Source organism: Phalacrocorax aristotelis, chromosome 1 (assembly GCF_949628215.1).
Source record: "Phalacrocorax aristotelis chromosome 1, bGulAri2.1, whole genome shotgun sequence".
Lineage (NCBI taxonomy): Eukaryota > Metazoa > Chordata > Aves > Suliformes > Phalacrocoracidae > Phalacrocorax > Phalacrocorax aristotelis.
In genome coordinates this window covers 165,709,016-165,732,669 of record NC_134276.1, presented here as the reverse complement: position 1 = coordinate 165,732,669, position 23,654 = coordinate 165,709,016, and the positions used below count along the sequence as shown (strand labels likewise).

General features: G+C 39.2%; 1 protein-coding gene across 1 annotated transcript in view; it reads left to right on the top strand.

Annotated features, from left to right (window-relative positions):
* Nucleotides 1-23,654, top strand: part of ANO4 (anoctamin 4) — a 138,327-nt gene that overhangs the window by 13,657 nt on the left and 101,016 nt on the right. Inside the window, exons 2-3 of the mRNA XM_075080070.1 lie at nucleotides 11,647-11,783; nucleotides 18,852-19,010. Coding sequence (XP_074936171.1) covers nucleotides 11,647-11,783; nucleotides 18,852-19,010 — 296 coding nt within the window. The remainder of the gene's footprint in view (nucleotides 1-11,646; nucleotides 11,784-18,851; nucleotides 19,011-23,654) is intronic.

The following is a 23,654-nucleotide window of genomic DNA, read 5'->3' as shown; positions in this document are numbered from 1 at the left end:
TCTTAATTTTAAGCAGACTCAAAATCTCTCTCACTGCAGTGAGAATGACCTTGTTCAACATTAGTGCCTTATTAACTACCTTGCTACATAATTTGCTTATCTGAGACATGTGATCATTTTAATATTTAGAAGTATGTTAAAATTCTGGTTTAGATCAAGCCATCTCATTCAGCTTCTAAAAATGAAATGCCTTTTTGAAATCTCATTTGTGTTTCTAACCTAATTAGTAAAGACCCTTCAAAACAAATAAAGGAAAAAGTATGCTGTTTTATGCACTACTTCACGCATTAATGAGTGAATCAGAGTGAATATCACGAGCTAGTTTAAAATATGAACTCAGTAGAACTAAAACGTCTCAGTAAGTTGAGAAAAATCTCAGACTGATCTTTTAATAAAATCAGATAACATTTGATAAATCTAATATTTACTTCACTTTTATTTGTGTTTACTTCTCATGTTTGTATGGAAAGAGGGTCTTTCCCTCCCAGCCTCCCAGGCAATATCGCTTAGAGTTTACTTAGTGGGACGTGTCACTGATAAAGCATAAATCAGCAGATGCTAAAGCAAGAAGGAAATGATAAAGCCAGGCTAGTGTTCCCTCAATAGCAACAGTGACACCAGATACCATCTTGGTTTGTTGTATTGGAGATCTGTGGTAAGATAAAGAAAATAAATCTCTTTTGAACATTGGATAGAGCTGCTGGACTGAAACCTCTGTCTGCCAACAAATCATCAAACATTAATTTGTCCAGTCCATGACCCAACACACAGGGGTTGTTTCAGCTAAAAAATGCAGTGCTCCCTCCTGCAGCGTGGGTGCTGAGGGAGAGGGAGGAGGGTAGAAGTAAATGTGCCCTGATTCAAGTCTCTCTATTTGATACCATGAAGATCATGGGAGAAGAAACTGTTCCTGCAACAACTTATTTAGAAGCTATGATGTTGGCAGATACATTTCTTTTTCACCTTGTGTTGTTGAAGGCAAGTTTGTGATTAACCATGCATTAAATCACAGATGACTGGTAGAAGATTATGCCTACAATTTTGACTGAAATCAAAGGATGATATTGTTGGTCTGGTACTTGTGCAGTGAGGCCAGATATTAAGGTTACTGTGAATCAGAGAAGCATACGACACTGTCGTTTGTAGATTGCTGGAAGCTCCCTGTACTGCAAATGAGTCAAATGCAGGAGAGGAGATTTGAATGCAGCAAAACTTGTCTTGGCTTTGTAGGCTGTGTTAGGCTGAACAACAGTCAGGTCTAGGCTGGACATTTTCTGACCACTTTCTAGACAGTATTTTTCATTAATTAAAAACTAGCTTTGAAATTGAATATATACCAACACATGAAGCTCCAGCAGCTTCATTTTATTAAGACGCCTGTGATTAGATAGTCCATCTGATATCAGCACCTCAGGACAGTCATTGCTGGCTGGCTGTCACTTCCTCTCTGCCTGGCCCAGTTAGTTCAGGTCTGTTGGAGATGCTGGAGGGATCCTGCTACCTTTGAGCGTCCTGAGGAGCAGTGATTTGGGTTTAACAAGGATGGAGGGCTTTGGGGAGGAGGGGGTATTTTATATTTGTTGGTATTGTCATTATTTTGCTCTAACAAGGGCTGAAATGGAGAAGAAAGGCTGGTGGATTTGAGAATGAAAATAAGTAATTGTATATGTTAGAAGTGGTAGTTGAGTATTTAACACGAAACTGAATTATATCACTTGCAAACCTGCTTTGCTGTCCCGGAGAGCTGAATTGTTGTCCATTGCTTACTTCTCTACCTCCATCCTACTGTTGATATGTCTTTTCCAGCAGCTGCAGTGTTTTTCCTTTGTCTCCAGAATTCTCTTCTGGGGCAAATCCTAGCCTCCCACTTCTGAGGCCATCTGCAGATTTCCCTAGGCTGCTATTATATGAATAATCAGCTGTCTCACTTAAGAAATTCTCTTTGTTCTACATCATTAAATGCTGACTCCTGCTGCTGCTATGACAGATCACTTTACAGGAATCTTCAAGGAGAGTTGTCTCTGATGTTAACAGTGGATCTTTGCTGTGGAACAAAAGAATACTCTGGGAAAAGCATGAGATGGTTTGAGTGTATAATATTTTAACATTGGGAAATAAAAAAGGCTGAAGCTGGTGTATGTATACCCATTTTGAGGTCTGTATTTCCAAAAAGTGAAGGAGGGTCTTTAAAATAGGATTGAGTGATTTGTGCCCAGGAATATAATGCATAGCTTTCGTCAAGGTGGTGGTGAGATATTCAGTTGGCGAGGGGAGGGGGAAGATGCGGTGGACTAGGAAGGAACTCAAAACAAGACCAGCTTGTTATAGGCAGGCTGCAGAAGGAAAATGCTTCCGTCAAAAGCATGAATAATGGCCACTAGTGAAGGCATGGTAATGGACTAAATGACCCGAAGGTTTCTTCTTCTACTATGGCCTTTTTGTTGTGAAGTCCTTTCCTAGATATCTCTCTGACCACTGCAGCTCTCTGCTGACTGTGTATTAATTACACAGTCTCTGTGTTAGAAGAGCATCACTTCTAACAGATGCCCTTGTGAAAGGTCAGGTTTACCGCTACTCTTTAAAACCGGCCATATGCCTGATAGCTCCCTCCTTGTGCCTGGCTGCATCAGAGCACCCTGTAGCCAGCAGCTTGAGCCCGTTTGCCCAGTACCGTTTCCTGTCAACTCTTGACATGCAGCTACCTTTGCATGGAAAGGGTGTGTTTTCAAAACTTCCTCCTTTCTTTGCTCATGTTGAAAGAACACTAAAATGGGCAAACCTTGTTCCTATTTACATGTGCAAATAGAATCATAGAATGGTTTAGGTTGGAAGGGACCTTTAGAGGTCATCTAGTCCAACCCCCCTGCATTGAGCAGGGACATCTTCAACTAGATCAGGTTGCTCAGAGCCCCATCCAACCTGACCTTGAATGTTTCCAGGGTTGGGGCATCTACCACCTCTCTGGGCAACCTGTTCCAGTGTTTCACTACCCTCATAGTAAAAAATATGTTTGCAACTACCTTTAAAGCAGGTTTGCTGTGACCTTCTAGCTTATGTTTTTGTTCTGCTGGGCTTTTAAACAGCAACCATTGCATACCAGTGTGACCCCCTTCGAAATAGACTGCAGTACCAGAGTACTTCCTAGACCATGCCATGCCATCAGCTTGGCATGTGAGAATGTGTGGTGTCCTGTGGCTAAAATATGCTAACTGTGCTCTTTTTGTCCTAATGGTTGTTTTCTGTCTTGAGACTTAATTAATCCTTTGTGTGTTAGTGTGTTTTATTTTAGCCTGGTTGGTCCTGTAGTGCTGTGTCATTTGTAACAATGCGTCTCGTCTGTTTCCACATTTTGGAGTTAGTTTGTAGATGGTATGGTGAGGGGATGCTCGTGGCATGGCAGCACGTATTCACTTGAATGAGGGACTCATCAGTGGTGACTCTGCATCATTCCTGATAGCAGAGAATGTTGTTGTTTCATTCTCTTCAGCTTTAAATCAGTCTATGTTCTATCTAAAGCTGTTTGGTTTGAAATAAAATTGGTTCTGCTGGGGGAAAAAAATGAAATAGCTTTATTCAATGTGTATATTCCCTCACCTGAAAGCCCCTTGGCTGGATTTTCTACTGTACTGTCACAAACCCCATCAATTTCTTGAATTTCTTCAGAAGGAAGAGAGGATTTGCAGGTTAACCAGCTGGAAACGCAAATATGGATAAAACCAGACATACAGAAGACAGATGTGGACTTTTCAGAAATTCTTAATGCAATACAAGAAAGTAAGTTATCCCTTGGATGCCAAATTGTGTTTATGGTAGAAGAATCAAATTGAGATGCATTGAAATTATAACTGAAGGAACATACAAAGTGATGAACTGAATGATAAGTGAGTATGTGTTACTAAAATCTCTGAGAAAGTTCAATGGGTTATTGAAGGCCAGTAAGAAATCTTTTACTATGAGAGAAGTCACAGTAAGATTTGAATTATTACGTGTCTAAGGATTCTAACAGTATATATTTCCTATGTAGAAATCATCAGAAATATTAAGATTCCTGTTGCTTTAATCCATTCTTTACACGCTTGAATGGCTGTGTGAACTAATAATGTCATGCAAATGCTGCAGTCTGGGATTCAAGACTGGATTTGAAGTTCCAACTGTTCCAAAGTGTTGGGGTACATTCACATTTTTGCAGCTGGTAATTTTTGGGGGCAGAAGTGATGAGCTTGTCACAACTGAAGGTTTGTGTATCTTAGGCACTGCATGAAACCATCTCTTTTCACATGTAATGTGCTGTGGACTAAGAATCAACTGGTCCACGCATCTTAAAGGTAACTGTGGAATGATCTCAAGGCTTGTGCTAGAAGAAACACTACCCTTGTTAACAACAGCAGAAGACACCCGTCCTACCCAAAACTGATGCAACTCTGGAATCCAAAAGAATCTGGAATTTCAGTGGGAATTTTCCATAATAGATTGAAAACTCTTATGCAGACTAAGAATCTAAATGCATGGCATTGCTTCCTGGTTTCCCTCTTTTCTGGTTTTATTTTAAACTGAGTGCTTTGTGTAGCAATTTTCTAAAGTGAGAAACAGCAACTTAAATTCTTGAATTATAAAAAATGTCTAAGAATGTGTAAAACCCTGTACTCTTCCTGATTTTTGCAATATGAAAAAGGAACCATACATTGGTAGTGTCAGGTCATTTGGTGGTGGTATTACTTGGGTAGTAGAAGGAAAACCGTCAGGTTAGTATAATTTGAAATTGAGTCACCTCGTTATGTAATCTATAAGTTTAGGGTGAACCTTAAGTTTTGTAACTTAAAAAGCTTTTTACATCAGGAAATCTTAATATGAGATTTTTGGTTTCTCCCCTCTTCTCCACACCCACACAGCCCAGATATAGGCCTGGGGTAGCTGGGATGTAGACTGGAGAGGCTGAAAAGGCACTGTAGTCTTTCAGAGGCTGAATAGGTGAGGTAGATAAACAAAGAAAAGCAAATTCAGGTTGGGAAGAGACCACATTTGAATACAAGAAGCAGTTATCATCTTCTCAATTTCAAGCATATGGCTGAGGAGAATAAAAATGGATGATTTGTTTAAAACTATTAGACGTCAAAATTAGATTTATTAACAGTGTTTGTCCACAGCAGCTTCTGTGTTTAATGTGTCTAAGACTCTACAATGGCCTGTAGTGCTTACGTGCAGAATTTAGCTCTGATGCAGTAGAAATGAGTTTTAAGTCTTTTATAACACTAGTATATTCACATAAAAGTAAATAATGAGATAGTAAATCTTTATCTTCAGTTGCAGCCTGAGAGATTAAAAAAAAAAGTAGCTTTAGAGCAAAATGTTTATTTTAAGTAACTAAAAAAAATAATCTCTGCTGTTGAATGGTCACTCTTGGAAGTCTACCAAACAGAAAGATATACCAGTTAGCTGAAGTTGCACAAGGCACCTCCTGAATAGGGAAATGCTCAGGAAACTCATGTTAGCAAGAAAAAAAATATGTGATCTTTAAAAGCATCATTATGCTATGCCTTTTCAAATTCTTATTAAATTCTAACAACAACTGAGAATAAAAGTAACAATGACTATTCAAGAGCAACCACCCTAGAAAGAATATTTAGGCATGTTTATCCTAATTATTTGATATTCACAACAGACTGCAGGTGACAAGGACTCAAAACAAGTCTTTGCAGAAAATTTCTTGGGTTTTCATACTTGAATTTTTCTGCTTTATGAGTCTCTGCAAAACAGGTGTTTTCTACTCAGGATTTTTATTAAGGGGTATTCTCCAGTATTGGTGCTTTTAAACCAAATAATTTTTTTCCACCCCCATTAACATGTGAAAATGCTCTATAATTATTATAGACATTGCCAGTAAGAATTTTTAAGGAAATTCACTCCTTTGTGTTACTAACAGGCCTAAAAGCTTCCAAAGAGCAGTTTCTGGAATATTGATCTTCAGCTTGCATTATCTAAAGCTAGAGTATACTTGACGGCTTGGTGTGACAAGTGGTAATAAAATGACAATTAAGTAGCAGAAACATGATCTCTGAGCATGTGTCATGGTTTAACCCCAGCCAGCAACCAAGCCCCACACAGCCACTTGCTCACACCCCCCCTGTGGGATGGGGAATAGAATCAGAAGAGTAAAAATGAGAAAACTCATGGGTTGAGACAAAGACAGTTTATAGGTAAAGCAAAAGCTGTACGCAATCAAGCAAAGCAAAATAAGGAATTCATTCACTACTTCCCATGGGCAGGCAGGTGTTCAGCCACCTCCAGGAAAGCAGGGCTCCATCATGCGTAATGGTTACTTGGGAAGACAAACGCCATCACTCCAAATGTTGCTCCCCTTCCTTCTCCTTCCATGCACTTTATGTACTGAGTACAATGTCATATGGTATGGAATATCCGTTTGGTCAGTTGGGGTCAGCTGTGCCAGCTGCGTCCCTTCCCAGATTCTTGTGCACCTCCAGCCCACTCCCTGGTGGCATGGCCAGAGAGGCAGCGTGTAAGCACTGCTCAGCAGTAATGAAAAAAACCCTGTATTATCAACACTGTTTCCAGCACAAATCCAAAGCACAGCCCCATACTACATACTGTCAAGAAAATAAACTCTACCTCAGCCAAAACCAACAGAGCATGCTTCCATGTTGCCACACAAAAACAGTCAAGTCCTATTTTTTTATGAAAATTCTTATTTTTAGGCACCTCAGTTTTTGAGGATCCATCTTCAGAAGGTTAAAGGAGTTATATTATCTTTGAGCCCTATCTAAATCAGCCTCTTGGTCCAAAGTGGCTTGTGGACCCACTGAGATTGTGCACAGATTCTTGCTCAGAATTTCCCAGCATTCAGTTTTGGGGATATTTGGGATAAAAATATTTGTATATCCATAATTTTTTAGCTTCTCAAGGGATTCTGAATTATCAAATCATTTGGGGTTTTCTTCCACAAAATGGAACATGAGGGGGAGAAAAGAGCTTGCATATTTAAGCTGATCTAAAACCAGAGGGGGTGTTCTTAGTATCTCCTGTAGCAACGTAGCAAAGTACTTGCTGCTCTGCATTGCTGTTAAATTTCACTGCTAAAAAGATATGACTATACACCAGCACCAGTCTGTCTCCCAAATAGCATATATATGATAAAACTATAATATAACATCCTGTTAAGGTAATTTGTGGATATGTGCATGTCATGATCCGAAGGTGACAGAAAAGATGGAGCCGTTGTTATGCCTTTAGCAACATTTGGCAGGATAGGTGTTCATGTCCATTGGAGTGGAATGGTTGGGCTAGCTACAGGCAGCAGGAGAGTTGGCTTGTAAGTACCATCACCATTATTAAAGCAAAGCAAACAGGATTTGCTTTTAAAATTATTTATTTAGTTCTGTGGAATAGTATTTTTTTTTTTTTTTAAGTATCCAATGAGACTTGGGCTAGAAGAATGTTCCCAGCAAATGTTAAGGCCCCATGTTTAATTTCAGTGATTGAAATACTAAGAGTGTATTTTCAAAAACATGCACAGCAAGGCAACTGCAGTGTAAAGAGCTCCATTTTCTCACCAGCAGCACACCTTTACTGCAACTGGAGGAAGGAAACAGACAACTGTAGTGCTGATGAGGTAGTTCATCACACCTCTTCACTGCTTATCCTATTTGCTGAAGCTACCAACTAGCATGCCAATTACCTGCATACTTCTGATATAAGCAATTTTTTACTACAGGCAATCTGGGCAGGTCCTGGTAGCTAATTTCACTAACCAGCTGAGATTCACTGCTTCCACATCTTGTAGACACTGCTGAGATGGGCTGGATTTCAGTGACCTTGAAATAAGATTTTTTGCTTCTCACAAGTCCTCAGAATAATCCAGTAATTCTTTGCTTGAAACCCCCAAATACGTTCATTCTCTTACACACCAAGTTGTGGATCTCAAAACACCCACTTAAAACCATCTATTTTGCAACCCAAAGCATTACTGGCACTTCAGGAAGCAGCAATTCTAGTCTCTCAAAGGCCTCATCTTTTATGTGAAGGCAGTCTTAATGGCAGGAAAATGCAAGTTCAAATTCCCTTGAGCATAGCATACAGGCAAAGCTTTTGTTTTTACATCTTTCATTGCCTCTGTCTGGAAGAGATATAGATCTTGCATAATCTTCAGAAAGCTCCACTATTTAATTATTTTTATATTTTCCACAGTTGTTTTCAGACTATATTGAGGTGTTGGTCACATACAGGTTCATGCGTCACTCTCATGAAGGCACTGCGTTGGGTTTCAGTTCAGTGAAGTTCAAAGTCATTCAAAATGTTTTCTGTTTCAGTAGTTCTTTCTGTTGAGTATTCAGATGAATTCTTCTCATATGAACATGTATGCAAAAGCTGGTCATGATCTACATCGAGATTACTACCTGATGAGATGGAATGTTTACAGTCTTGCCCTTTGAAACAGTAACAACAGTGAAGGACAGGTGGTGCGACTGTGCTGTCTTGCGCAGTTCCCCTGTCTTTTATAGGCATCTCTAGTATGATTTCTGTAGACTGAAAAGAATCAAGGTGGCAAATAGTTTTTTAACATTGCTGCTTCATGTGGTACAAATTGGAGTCTGTTTTTTGCCTTCTGAGCCTCCTGGAAACTCTGTAGTTTGTCCTAGGACAAATTGGATGCAGACACAGTGACATGGAGGAGCTGCAGGCTCTCCACATAAACAAAACACCAGGATGCTGTTCACACTCCACTCCTGTCAGTAAGCTCAACTATAACTGAGAACAGGATGGTGTGAAGCCAAGGCCAGTTTTAAAGTGGAAAACTCAATCCTGGATATTTGTCTCTAATGATATCCTGGCACTTTTCGCAAAAGAAGGGTAAGTAAAATAAATGGACTGATAGTAAAACAGCCTTAAAACAGCAAGAGAAACTTAGTATCTGCAAAAAAGAGGATTTCTATCTCTGATATATTCACAGACTATGATGATATGCACACTATAAAAGAAGGTGAAATGGGTGAAGCTATTACTCCCAGTATCTTTGTAAAAGCTGCTTGAGATCCTACAGAACAGAGGATGCTATCTAAAACTGACCAATTATGGTATGAAGTAAGGATTAAATATTGTGTGATTCTAATATTAGGATACAAAGAATAATAGATAGATTAGTCAGTATGCAACTCCAAAACTGCTAAACTTGGAGTAGTTTGTTACCCTAAAAACTGTAAATCTGGCACAGAATTTCTTATCATTATACTGTCTGGATGGAAAAAATGCTGTTAAAAGTATTAAAAACTCTGAATTTCTATTAAAAATTATGTTGCTTAGCTTAGTGCATTAGCTTAGTATCTAGAGTGGATTCATTTGGATGTGAAGACTTTTCTGTTGTTTCAGAAATTTTTAGTGGCTTTATAAGCAAAAATATTGCAATTGAAAATTTAATGCATTTTATGAACCCTGTCCTTATTTTATGCATGAAAATGAAGGAGTCATCCTTGAATATTTTGATAGGGTTTTCTTTTTTACCTATGTACACCTGTGTAGATGCTTCAAAAAGGTATGTACAAAAAGGGAGTAATCTCTTCTCCATGTTCGTGACTGGTTGTTGGGAAAAGAATAATATATTTAAGTGCAACATAGGTGCATATTCAGGACAAATATTAAGAAGAAAACCTTCTTCTGCTTGTGATAGTGAAAAATAGGCCACCTGCAGAGATTGTGGAGCATCGGAGATTTTTTTAAAAAGGTTTCTTAAACTGGGCCATAGCCCCTGAAGAAGGGAAAGGTGAAAAGGAGGTCACAAAATGTTCATGATGCCTGGGAACAGTTAATGGACTTTACTTTCTGGCAGCTATTTGGTCTCTCCACAGTGGGGAAATGGATTTTTTTACACCTACGCCAGGAGTTAGAAATGGAACTAAGTTGCCACCAGCAAGTAGAGATTTTTGGCTGTTCCCTGTTAATATAAATTCTTGTCAACAGGAATTATAACTGGCTGTCATGAAGTCAGGGGAGTTGCAGAGAAGCAAAAAGATCAGGAGGTTATTGCACAACAGAAAAATTATTCCAAAAGTCAGTCAAGTTTGAAAAAGCAGTGTGAGAAATAGTGGGTTAGACAGATTTCTGTCAAGAATGATAGATGTTTGATCCTGCTCTAGTCAGGGGAGGAGGCTCAGTAGCTGACCTCTGGGGGTCCCTTCTAACAGTTATGACTCTACTGTCATAATTCTGGATTTTGCCTTTGAAACATGAGATTGGAGAGATGAAGTCTATCCCCAGTTGAAGCTTCATCCTCAGAAAAGGCATTTTCCTTCCCCCCACCACACATCTCTTCATCACACTTCCACACCACACCTGCAGCATATGGAACGCAAAGATGGACCTTGCTGGCCGCAGCCTGCCCAGTTCACATCTCCCATCCAACAGCCATTCAGTGACCCTTATGTGGGACTATAGACTTGGCACAGCTTCCCATTGCCTCCTTCCTCAGCAGAGCAGGGAATGCCACCTAAAGCTAACGCTGCTCTGATATTGAGTACAGTGCCAGCCTTTAACTCACTCCTCCTAGGGTTGTAGGGTTTTTTTCTGATTAGAATACGATTATCACGTGACATGGTATTGTGTGAAAGGTGGAGGAAATTCAACCCGTTTACTCAAGCAGGTGTCTCCTGTCAGGGCACTGCTGGGGCCCAGGGTTGCCCGTGGCAGGGAGGCTGGGCAGGGCCTGGCAGCCTGGGCCTGTCCCACCATCCCAGCAGCGGGGGGAGGGTGGGGCAACAGGCCCAGGCTGCCAGGCCCTGTCAGGGGTGGGGGGCAGGCCAAGGCCAGTCTGGGATGTCAGCCCACGGGTTGACATCAGGATCAGGCCTGGTGAGGAGAACCAGGGTCAGACACAGCCCCAGGATGGCTGGGCAATGCTTCCCCCTGGTGCTGTCTGGGGGCCTCTCCCCACAGACACTGGAGGGATGGGGCTGCCCTTGACTGTACTGTCTCTGCCTTGGCCCTGAGCCCCACTGCCAGATCCCCAGGGGGGATGTGCTCCAGGCCCTTAAAACTCTTCACTTTTTGTCAGGGTTAGGTTTACTACAGCATCCTGTAGATGTCTGCTATTGCTCTATGCATGACTAAGGGCTGTGCAGTAGGTAGATCTGAAAGTGCCAGCTTTATATGCATCAAAACATGCCAAACTGTGCAAAGACAAACTTCTGCCCACGTTCATTTATTCAATGCCTTTCAAGTGACAGTACTTGTTTGAAGTCTTCTGCCTTTGGCTGCCCCACAGGTTTGTACTTCTAACTTGATACTTTATGTACTAGGTTAAAAAACTGCTTCTTTATGATAAGAAATTTTCAGAGACTGTAGTAATCCAGAAAGCAAGTGTTTAAGCCACTTACCTCAAGAGAAGCCAAAGAAATAGCTAATGTATGATTTATTGTGACAGAAGATCACTTCTTAGTCATCAGAGAGGTATTGTGGTATCCTAAATCTTTATGTGGCTCACCGGTGAAGAAAGCGCTCCTCCAATGTGCATGAGATTTTGAATTTAAGATAGTAGATACTTAAACCAGAACTAAAAAGTGGGATTGTTGTTAATGTGTTATACTCGGTATCTTCATTTGGCTCAACGGTGATTTGAATGTATACTTTTATTTTTGTTTTTAGTAGCTAAGGATGTCAACATTTTTTTTGATGAGTTAGAAGGCGTGAACAGCCCTTCCAAAGACGATGACTCCCTGCTTCACCATGGTAATTTGACCAGTACTTCTGATGATGCCAGCAGGTTGGAAGTTGTAGGAGAGGTAAGAACACACAGAATTATTAATATAATAATTATTCATGCCCATTATAAAGAAGGAGTAAATGTAATTTGAATTCAAATCTCATTCTGTGCAAGACAACAGGTATCTGACATTTGTCATGGGGACTGTTTTCCCATTCCAAGATTATAGTGCTGAAATATAAAATATATCAAGTTAAAATGAGATTTTATTGATTTCATGCACCTCCATTGAAAAGTCTATACGGGTCTTTGTTGTCTGCTTCTGGAAATAATGGAGAAGTTTTCCCTATATTAATCCTTTGGAGGGAGGGAGGGATGGAGGGAGAGAGAGAGGAGAGTTTATCCTAAATCTCTCTGAGAACTATTGGGTATCAGGTATGTGACACATCCCCTTCCGGAAAAGAATAAGTGACCTGAAGGTGCAAAATGGTGATTCAGAGAACATGCCAGGGAGAAATCATTCAGCACATAGCACATTTTAAATTATGTCTTAAGGCAGCAAAGCATCATGGACCCAAGTATGAAAATTTGGGCCTAAATTGCTTTTTGTGCAGAAATGAACATGATACTCTCTAACTTTGCCTCCAACTGCCCTACAACCCATGGATGTTAGGGCTATGTCCTCAGCGAGTGAGGAGACCAGGGACAGGTTTCCTTTCCCCCATCTCAGGAGTGTGTCTGCATCCACACTACTTGCTGGAGTGGTCTGATGTTCCCTGCAAGCTGCGCCTGAGGATTTTTGGCAGAGGTCTGACTGGCACAGAGCAGAATTGGCAAGGAGCATACTAACAACTTTAAAACCATTGAAAACCACAGGATATTGCTGAAGCCTCTGCCCTGACCCTCTTTTGTTTACTAGTTTAGATAAAATTTAGAAGATATAATTAGAGACAATGTCTTTTTCAGGAGCTAGGGGGTTTTGTGGTGCAAATTCTTTTGTGAAACACTGCTGAGGAGAGAGTTGGAGATTCTCCTTGTGCTAGAAATTCAGCCCATAGAGAGCTGCACTCCTGGAATGTTTAGACAGATAATTAAAGCAACAAAATTCAGGGCACCCAGAGATATGTTTGACCTTGCTCACAATTTCACCTTCCCCTTTAGTCATTGCTCTTCCCCAACTACCCATACAACTTGCAAAGGGCCCTCTTTGCCTGCTTGCACTGTAATAAGTTAACCTGACATGATATTCATGTGTTGCATTTTGGGTTCATGTACCATATAGTCACTAACAAAAGGACATGGGTGAAAGGCACATGATCTTTGCATGTTAAAGAGGAAAAGTGAACAGAAAATGGTCAGAAGGACAGAGGATGAGATAGAGCAACATATGCTGCTATTATGGCAAAACTTTTTTTTCCTCTTCTATGTATTCTTTGTTGTTTTTTAAAGGGAAGGGGAAAATGTTTGAGGAATAGTTTCCTAACTGAACAGATTATCTTTTTCTTTTTTTCACATAACCGTAACTGAGGAAAATAGCAATGTAGGTCATGTATATGTATAAAAGGAAAAAACCCAGAAAATTGAAAGTCTAATGGGAGCTGAGGGATGCTGTAGCCTAAAAAAAATCAAGGTACTTGGTCCCTGCTTAATTTCATAAGGAAAAGATACATTGTTTAGATGTTGTATGGTTTTATGGATAAATATGGGAGCTCAACTATACAGTGAACTATAATCTGAAGCTTCAAGCTTCCTTTCACTCTTTCAGTTTAGTAGCTAAGAGAGCCTGTTGGTCCTGCTTAATGCCAGAAATTTTCCTAATATCCAATCTAAACCTCCCCTGGTGCAGCTTGAAGCCATTTCCTCTCATTCTATTGCTAGTGACCTGGGAGAAGAGACCAACACTCACCTCGCTACAACCTCCTTTCAGGTAGTTGTAGAGAGCGATAAGGTCTGTCAGCCTTCTCTTCTCCAGACTAAAGAACCCCAGTTCCCTCAACCTCTCTTCTTAAGACTTGCTCTCTAGACCCTTCATCAGCTTCACTGCCCTTCTTTGGACATGCTCCAGCAACTCGATGTCCTTCTTGTACTGATGGGCCCAAAACTGAACACAATATTCAAGGGGCGGCCCAAGCTTAATGATTCCATGTTTCTATGATCAGGACAGGGGATCTGGCCCCAATGGAAGTCTCTCTGAATGTATTGATGTTTGTTTGCAGTCAAATAATTTAATATGGTTTCTGTCTGAATTCATTAAAATGAATTTACAATCAAAAAAGTTTATAAGAACATAGCAAAGGTTTCTTATCACTTTTGTGTAGCTGACAAGTTAAAATATTGTTTCCTTCAACTGTTAGTTGTTCGTGCTCAACCAAAAGATCCAATGAAGACTTTATGGATGGAGCTTTATCAACAGTTCCTTAACAGATGCAGAGCCAGATTGGGATTCAGCTTGTCCTTTGGCTGGAGATGTTTTGGTTTGGTTTTTTTCTTTTATTTATGTTTCATTCAAACATAGCTACAGTCTAAGCAAATTAAAAATCACATTTCCCTTTGTGTGCATTGATCAAAATACTTTTTACATATGCCAATATAACAAATAGGTATATACTTTACAGTTTAAATCCAGGGACATATTATCACTAAAATATTGTATTACTTCCACTGAAGTTTCATTCTCTGAGGACTGCAGAAACATCAGAAAGAAGGTAAAAATTAAAGGACTATGGTTTAGAAGCTGTACTCTAGTTAGTCATCCATTCTGCCTTTCTTTCTGTGGAGTAATAAATTAGTCTTCTTTATCCAAACAAGGGAGAGTGATGGAGAAGGGACAAAACTTGGTGGCTTCTTAAATGAGCTTATATAGCCCATTCTTGACATTCCAACTAATGTAGGTAGTTTTGAAATTAAAATTGTAGGATTCATTCCTACAGTCCTCACTTTAAGCATCAAACTCTGTGGATATTTGGGGGCAGTGTAATTAACATTGCACTGAATAAAGTTTGTTCTAACAATTTCTTTTATAAATTGGAACTTGCACTGAAGATTATGGCAGAAAGAAAGGTATTCACATTGAAAAATAAGAATTCTGATGTTCTTTATGGTACTTATGGTAGCTTGTACAATTTCAGCTCAGTTTTCTTGTGTGTATTTACCAGAATACAAGCTAACTATGCAGCTTTTTTCCATCAAATACCGGTCTTCTTCAGTGATCAGGATGGATGTGGAAAAAGATTATCTAAGCTTTCAGAGAAAACTACCAATCTGTTACTTCCTAACTTTTGAGCACTTGATTTTGCATCCTAGATAATTTCATTATTAGAAAAGCTCCATGTCATTATATATATATTATGGTGTCAAGAAGAATATATCAACCAGTGAAGATATATGGAGAAATAAAGTTGCAGCTTCCACAAAATTATAATCTAAATGGGCAAAAGTGTATTATGTTAAAAGAACACACAGACAAAATATATTCATTCTTTGATTAGAACTGTGCTTTAAAAACTGGATGGTGCTGGGTTCCTCCTTTTCTGCATAAGTTATCACTTAGTGGTGCAGGTATTAACCCCCTCCACCAGCTCTGAAGTCGCATGAAGGGGACTCTTATTTCAAGTAGTCACAAACAACAGGAAAAGGCGATCTCTTTAGAATTCAAAGATCCTATCTTTATTGAGCATCCATACTGATAATAACCAGGTACAAAAATAACTAGGAATCAAGAAAGAATCTAATCTGTCATTAAATTAGTGAATATTGTAGTCCCTTCTGATCTATTTTTTTAAAGACCTGCAGGTAAAGTTTCAAATTTCCTTGATTTCCCTAACTGCACTTTCATTTAAATGTTCTATTTAAAGTCCCTATAGCTGTTAGGGTTACGAATCCTCTGATTTTGGATAGTGAAACATTTGGGGTAAGCCCTTGAGTCTAAAGCTCTCCTGGCAGGTATGTGTGTATGAGTCATATGTTTATGAACATTGATGGCTCCCAATTGTGGGTCTAAGAATATCAAAACTAGTGCATTCCTTGGGAAACAATTGCTGATTATAGAACTTGAGGTATGCATATTACAAATTAAGCTGCAAAGATAGCCAGAAATGCTAAACTTCTTGCTACAATGAAGTCTTTCCTGTTCTTCCACTTTCTTCCGTCATCCTTTTTCAGCAGAAGGAATGGAGATTTGACATACATGACTAGACCACTTTCCCACCAAAAAGTCAGTCAGACCTGGTTCTAGATATTTTTTTGTAATCAGTTTAGGAAAATGGAATTTTGAAGTCATAACACAGGGGAAGGAGGTGCAGTGTCTGGAGACAGGTCAGCAAAGCTCAAGGTAGAAGAAAAGTCTGTCTAGAGACTGTCTAAACCTGGAATACTGTGGACAATACAAAAGCCCTTCATTTGCTATTTCCTGACACTGCTGGGCCAGCCTATCTCCATATGAAGTTAGATCCTCAGAGTTCTTGTAAGTCCAGGCTTAGTCTATAAAGCTGCCTGATAGGCTATAATACAGTTGGACATGATGATCTGGTGGGTCTTTTCCAACCTTATGATTCTATAACAGAGGGCAACAGAAGGGGTTACTTCTCAGAGGCCATAGCAGTCTAGTACGGTTTATCAGTCTGGATTTGACATACTGTGTTCCTAAAATGAACAGGACCTCCAAGTACAGATAAAGAGAGTTCAAGCTGCCTTTCTGAGCAAAAAATGACAATACTGTTGTTGGGAGTGTCCAAGAGAAAGTAGTTGTCTCAGGAAGTCATATTTATAGGGGAAGAAGCCCTACAAGTCAAATAATTCAGCTAAATCTCATAGACACTCTTTTAAGTAAGGTTCTACATGCACTGGTGAGTCAGTGTAGGGCAAACCAATTTTCTTCAGAGAAAGATGAAGCATAGGAAGCATAAAGGGCAAATCTGTTTTTCCAGCAGAGTCACTACTGCACGCAGAGAAAGATACATTTCTTGTGCTGCACTCTGGATGGGTCCGTGCTAACATTTTAGTTCAGATCAGGAGCATGCATTTGAAGTGAGTCTCTCAATTGCCCCTACCCATGCTTTGCATTCCAGAGCAGTGTTGGATTTCAAACCTGGATTCTTTCTGGATGCAAATAAGTTGTGAGATGTACTCCACTGAGTCTCCTGGACCAGACTAGACTGGGCCCAAAATAAGCCCTCAAGCCTACATAGCATGAACAGCAGGTCCTTAGCACAGGTTGTTTTGCTCTACAGATTCTTTCCTATTCACTGCTTTGCTTGCTAAAATATATGTGGTGACTCTGGGACCCTCAGGACAGGAAGGATGCTCAGCAGAAGGCTTAGAAATCAGAACAGGACCACCAAGTTGGCCCATAGCCTCTAAATCTCCTACTACACCCTTCCTTTATTTAAATAACCTTAAATACCCTTTTGGGGTTTTTTATATCTTCTCAACATAAATATTTTATGGAAAAAAATAAACTGTGCTTCCTGAGCTGTTTTGATATTTAATGCTCTGTGAAAAATACTTCTGATATCCTGATAATATAATTTGTCAGCATGATATGCAGTATAGATATAAATGGTTTTTTACTGTTATTTCCTTAGGGCTTAAATCTTTTTCCTCGCCTTCTTTTTCAGCTCAAAGAACTGTTCCACTATATCAAGTCCGCATTAAGCTGTGTCAGGAGTCAGGCACTGTAATAAAAGAATCTTAGAAAAATTCCCCTTTCTGTCTTCCGTAAACTGGATATGCCAAGGGGATGGGACATTTGGGATGCTTTCACTGGGGTTTGCATTTAATCAAAATGCCTGCTGAGAATCAGGAAGATAGCTTACCCTAAACCCTTTGAATGGGAATATTCTTTTTTTTTTCTTCTGTAAGAATCATTTATCGTATTACTGTGTTCGCTTTTTGCAATTTATATTAAGATGCAGTTCTCCTGTGGAGAAAGTATTTGGAAAATTCCTGACTGTTCCCAGATGTGAAAGGCAAAATTATTTTTTTTTTTCAGAGATTTGATCATGTATTATAGGGCATAGCTATTTCTGGCAAGGAATCATTGAGCAAATTCTGGAAAAACCAGAGAGGAATTAGCCTAACCCTCCCTTCAGCTTGGAGCTGGACTGATCTTGAGGTCCCTGAAGGGCCCTGCTCATTATACTGCCCTGATGGGGTGCTGTTTGTTCTCATATATCATTCACAGTGTACATTTCTTGTGCGAAACGCTCCAGCCCACAAACTGCCACACAATTTCAACTTGTTTGAAAGCAAAAGAAGCTTAACCCCTGGGCAGGACTTGCATTATGTGGAAGTAGTGTTATACTGTGAGGAGGGTCTGTAGAGAGTTTCATCTCATGAATTTCTGAAAAAAGACTAGTATTTTAGTCTTTTAGATCTCAGGAGAGGGACCTGCTTGACCTCTTATTAACAGTGAAATCAAGTTGGTTGTTTCTGTCAGAGCAAACATTTGAACAGGCCTGTTCTTTGCAGGAAATAGCCAAGAAACAGTATTGTGCTTACATAGTGCTAGACCAAAGACCAGGAATTATTTTCAAATAAATCCAGTGGGCTTCTTCAGCTGTTCCTTAAGCCAATGATACTCTGTAGTTAGTGTGATGGGATATGATGAGGTAGGTACAGGACCTTCATATCTTTTCTGTGTCCTGTGAGGCAGAGGTACTATAGTCATCACAAAGCAATGAGAATCTCAGTGCCAGGACTTAGTGTTTCTCACCAGAGTAAATGTTCATACCATTGTTTATTCTTCTCACATGTACAAAAACATTCTACCAGGCTAAGTTCTGAATTTTAAATTTATGCTTCAGTAACACTATTCTCTGCTTTATTTTATATGTAAGAAATTATTCTTAATTTTCTAGAGGATGGTGGGGGGAGTAGGGTTGGCTTGCGTTCTCTGTTCTGTCCTATCCCGTGCCTATATGACCAAACATCTGCCTAAGAAGACTTCCTGGTTTTTAGATGCAGAAGTCTGTACTACTTTCAGATGACCTCAGAGGCACTATATGTGAAGCACCTAAACACTTGAACAGCTTGTTCTGATTCCTTATCTTTCCTGTTGAGTATTACTGAAAACTGCTGATGCAAACATCAGTGCAGCAATTACCAAAGCAAATTAATGTTACTGAAATGCTTGACTTTCTCTTTACAGGAAGTACCTGATAAGAACAAAGCCAATGGACTATATTTTAGAGATGGGAAATGTCGGATTGACTACATCCTGGTATATAGAAAATCTAATCCACAGACAGAAAAGAGGGAAGTATTTGAGAGAAATATCAGAGCAGAAGGTCTTCAAATGGAAAAAGAGGTAAGGCAGCTTTCTTGAAAAAAAATTCCAACAGTTAAAGCTGTGTAGAATCTGAGGGCATGAGTTTTGTTTACTCCGAAACCCCTTTATTCTGTTGTAGCAGTGGAAAAATGCTTTTAAGCATGCATAAATATAGGCTATTTATTGCCAGAGCAGTGGGAAAGCATAGCCTAAAGGAAAATCAGATGCTTGAATTGAAGGCCAAAACAGGCCATTACAGTCATCTTTTTCAACCTTATGCACAAGTAGGCCACAGAATTTCACCCACCGTGCTGTGCAATAGAGAAAACAAGTGCTGGGTTTGGATGGCCTAAATACTACTGAGTGCAATACACATTTCTGCATCTACTTTTCCTTTTGGCTGTCTGCTCCACTTGTTGCTGAGGCTTTTGGTAGTCTTTCCAGAGGCCTAACTAGATGCCTGCCTTCCATTTCCTATCAGTTTAGGCACAGGGACCTGAGCAGTATTTTGGTAGTTTGAAAACAGCCTGAAGTATTTCCTTCTGTCTTAATCCTAAACATGGAAATAATTGGACAGTACATATGAATCATTTATCTCAATGTTATTTCCACCACAGTGTCCTAAAACAGTAAGTCTTTTCTGGACAAGAGTGTAAAAATGAATATAAAGTTTCTAAAAATTTATAGATGTGATAGATAGCATAAGCAAGGCTTAAAGAGACAATATCTCTTTTGCCCAGGCTATGTTCTTTCTTAAACTTTTGGAATTGTGCTTAAACAGGGCTTAAGTATCACTTCCATGCAGAATAGATATTGCTGAATATTTAGCTTTTCTTGTGCTTTATCAGCTCACGCACATGGTAATATGCATTGCTGCGCTGCCACTGATGGAAATGGAGTTTTCAGGTTACGGGTTTTGGTCAATTGTGTAGGTGCTGTGCATTATCTCCCTTTCTTTTGCTGAATTCCTGGTACACGTGTAAATATTCCACCTGTGTACTTGAAAGGCACAATTCTCTGGAGAACACAGAGGAGGAAAAAATAGAAGCTGTTCGTCTCCAGAATAATGAAAAATGTTTCCTTTCTTTAATTGTTTCTGCATGAACACAGTAACTGGTGGATATAAGTTTATAAGAGTATATCACTGGTTACGTCAATCAGTTACTGTAAACTATTCCTTCAAATAACCTAAAAGTTAGCATCTTTAGTGCTGCAGTAGTTGATAGATATTTTCAGTGGCAGCCATTGTTCATTTATTACATGTTTCTTGTAAACATACCACTGTCTGAACACGATAGGGTTGCTGCAGCTGTTCAGCTTCACATCCTAGAATTCTGCCCTGCTTCCACCAAGAGAGACACTGAAGAAGTCCCTACACGGGCAGTGTAGAAAATGAATGTGCAATGAATCCTCCCCATTGATACATCTGCCCAATGGTTTTGAACCAGTATTTTCCTACTTTGTGATTTTTGCAGATTTATTACTATGCTACAGTCAGCACTGAAAGCTATGAAATCACTTTATATTTTAGGTATTATGAAACTTATTGCAACGTTCTGCACAGAAAACATTTTCAAGTTAATGATTTAGGTGCCAACTATAGAGTTTTCTTGTGGCTTTCAAGCTGTTTACTTGGACTTTGCTGCCTGGGCTTCATAAGTGTTTCTGCCCATTTGAGTATTCATTTCAGTTTCTATTATGTTACTGACATGCAGTTTTATTTCTTATTAATCTCATTTGGCCTTGGTGTGACTTCTTCCCAGCACCAGTAATTGTACATTTTCTAAACTCAGAATGATCAAAATGAGGTTGTGTTACATGACTCAGGCCAATGTTTTTAAAATCTAGGGTAGCGATCTTTTTTAACATATGACTCTGACCTAAAATTAAACCCTAGCATGTATATTTTATGATCACATCAGTTTCCATGTTGAGTTAAGTCCTTCAGGAAATAAGTACACTCTTGGTACAGTCCTTCCCTCTCCCTGCAGAGTAACAGCTGTGCTGCATAACACTTAGGTTTACACTAAGCAGTGTGATCACTTAATGCCTACATTATTTCTCATTATTTTTACTTCTCCTTTTGATGAGGCTACACATCATTCTGAGTGTAATTTCTGGAAGATTTTAATAGCAGGCCTGTTTTCTAAGTGTTCGTACATAATATATTGCTTCCACTGGGAAAAGTTTGCTCCCAGATAAAACGAGAGAATTGCCTGTTGCTTTGGCCACAGAACTTATACAAAGGCAACAGCTGGACTGAAAGAAACTTTTTACCTTCCATGTATTTTTTGTAGTTGTTGGTTCATTCTCCTTTGACTACAGGCTGTTCATATATTGACATTGGATTTTGTTCTGTCTTTTTAATGTTAAATCAGTGACAGAAAGAAAAACACACAGGGCTGTTCACACTGCAATTTCAAAACTATATTCCTCAGTAACACTGCAGAGAGAGAAAAATGCACTGCAGTGGCTTGCTGACAAGTGCAGCACAGCAAAATACCCAGGAAATGGTGGGTGCAGGAAGCAAAGTGTTCACTTAACAGCATGAAATGAAAAAGTGAATCTGAAATGAATTAATAAATGTTGAGATAACTTCAGGCACAATGTCAAGACCATGTAGCTGAGAAAGGTCTGAATAGGTAAATGTTTCTGAGTCTAGAAAAAGTTTATAACATTTTGCAGATATCCTCCAACGAATTCACACTCACATTCTTCAGTTATACCACAACACTATGCCATGCAAGTTCTGCCAGGTTTGGTGCTCTGTATATCCAGTAGTAAACAATGAGCGGATCCCAGACCAAGGAACAGACGTTAAATTAGTGAAGGTATGGAAAACAGCTCTGAGAGTGAATGCTAACCGAGTGGATCAGCATAAATAATTTTCTGACCCTTGTCCCTGCTTTTCAGTGTATATTGGGTCTGGATAGGATGACATTGTTGTCCCAGTTCAGCAAAGCTCACACTCAACACATACAATCATGTGCATAGAAGCTGTTAATTGAAAATATAGGTCACTCCAGGAAAAGAGGCTGTATTTATCCTATATTGATTTATCCTTTTTTACAGTGTCTCACAAGTGAGATAAATATGATATCCTGACTCTGGGATTCTTGATGACCTTACTATTTTCATTTTTTAATACTCTTTGAAACAGACATATATTGGGTAAAATGGAGAGAGCATTCTCCAAATGGAGCAAGTTCTCATCAGAGGTGAGGTGCCAATAGCTCTGCTCATTAGTAGGTACTGATAACCTTCTGTAAATATTACACAAGACTCATACCTTCCAGAGGTGACTGGCAAACGGTTAACAGGAGATGGCGTACTACTGTCCTCATTCCGAGGGTATGTTTGATATTTATCCAAAACCAAAATAAACATGAGACTAAGATCAGCCCATTGACAATCAGAAAAAAAATAACTTGTGATCACTTTTATGTAAAGAGAAAGCATAGATAGCACCTGTCATTCCAAATATAGTGTTCATCCTTCTGGGACAAGAAAAACCCAGCATATTTTTTGAAAACCTATCTTTTCAAGAGAGAATGAAGTGTCAGAACTACATTGGGACCATGGTATTTTTCACTAGAATAAAGACCTCTTGGCCAAAATCCAGCTAAGTTCCTTTATCCCAAATCATTCCTGCAGCTTCAACTAATGTATTTTAATCCCTAACCTAAATGGTCAGGTACAACTTAGTTGCTGTAAACAGCGACTACAGTGTGCTGGTACGTGGATACCATATTACAGACATCTTTCAATAAGGTACTTTAAATTATAGAATGCTAATACTATATACTACATAGTATGCTAATAGAGAATGCACAGAGGTAGCCAGCATAACTTGTTCACTTGCAACCTATTTAAGCTGGACTGTAATGCAATGCAAATCCAGGATAGATGTAAGGTAGGTCAAAGAAGTCTATGCTGGATGAACAAACACAGACCACCCTTGGATTTGTAATTTGTAAGAGAGAAGAAGGTCAACTTAGATTTAAGTAAATACCGTGTATCCAAAATGAGTCTAATGTTGGGTAGGATCTGGTCATGTAGCCCTAGGAATTCATTTAGTTTGAACCTGGCATGTTTTGGGTTGTTTGTTTTTTTTTTCTTCTCATGACTGCACTAAACTAATTTATACAGAGTAGTTCTACTACTAAATGTACTTAATAAATTTTACTTAATGATTGTGTCCAAAGTTTTTAATTTATAATTTGTAAGTGGATTTGATACAGTTTATTTGAAAAAGCATTTGGGATGCCAGTAGAAATAGATAGATAGAAATGTAGTAAAGGGGAACTAACCACATAAGTAGTGAAAGTAGTATTCAGGCCCCTTATTTTTTATATTTTGCATATTTATATATACTAATGTTTCAGTATAAAAGCAATGAACTGTTTTAAAGCAATAGAATTCCTTACTGCCTTAAAAAGGAGGTCTCCTCACAGCTACAGGATGGAATATGTTTCAGGAACTAGTTTCAGATATTTTACAAAAAGCAGTCAATCCATTTGGGCTTCTGCCCACACATTGATCTTTGCATCTCCCAAATGAAGGATGTTAGTGTAGTGTACTGGTCCAGTTTTCAGGAACAATCCAAATTGTGTGTGTTTTGTGTTACATGCCCACTTTAAAATTTAAACATTGCCACCATAAGTGTCAAGCTGTCACCGGGGT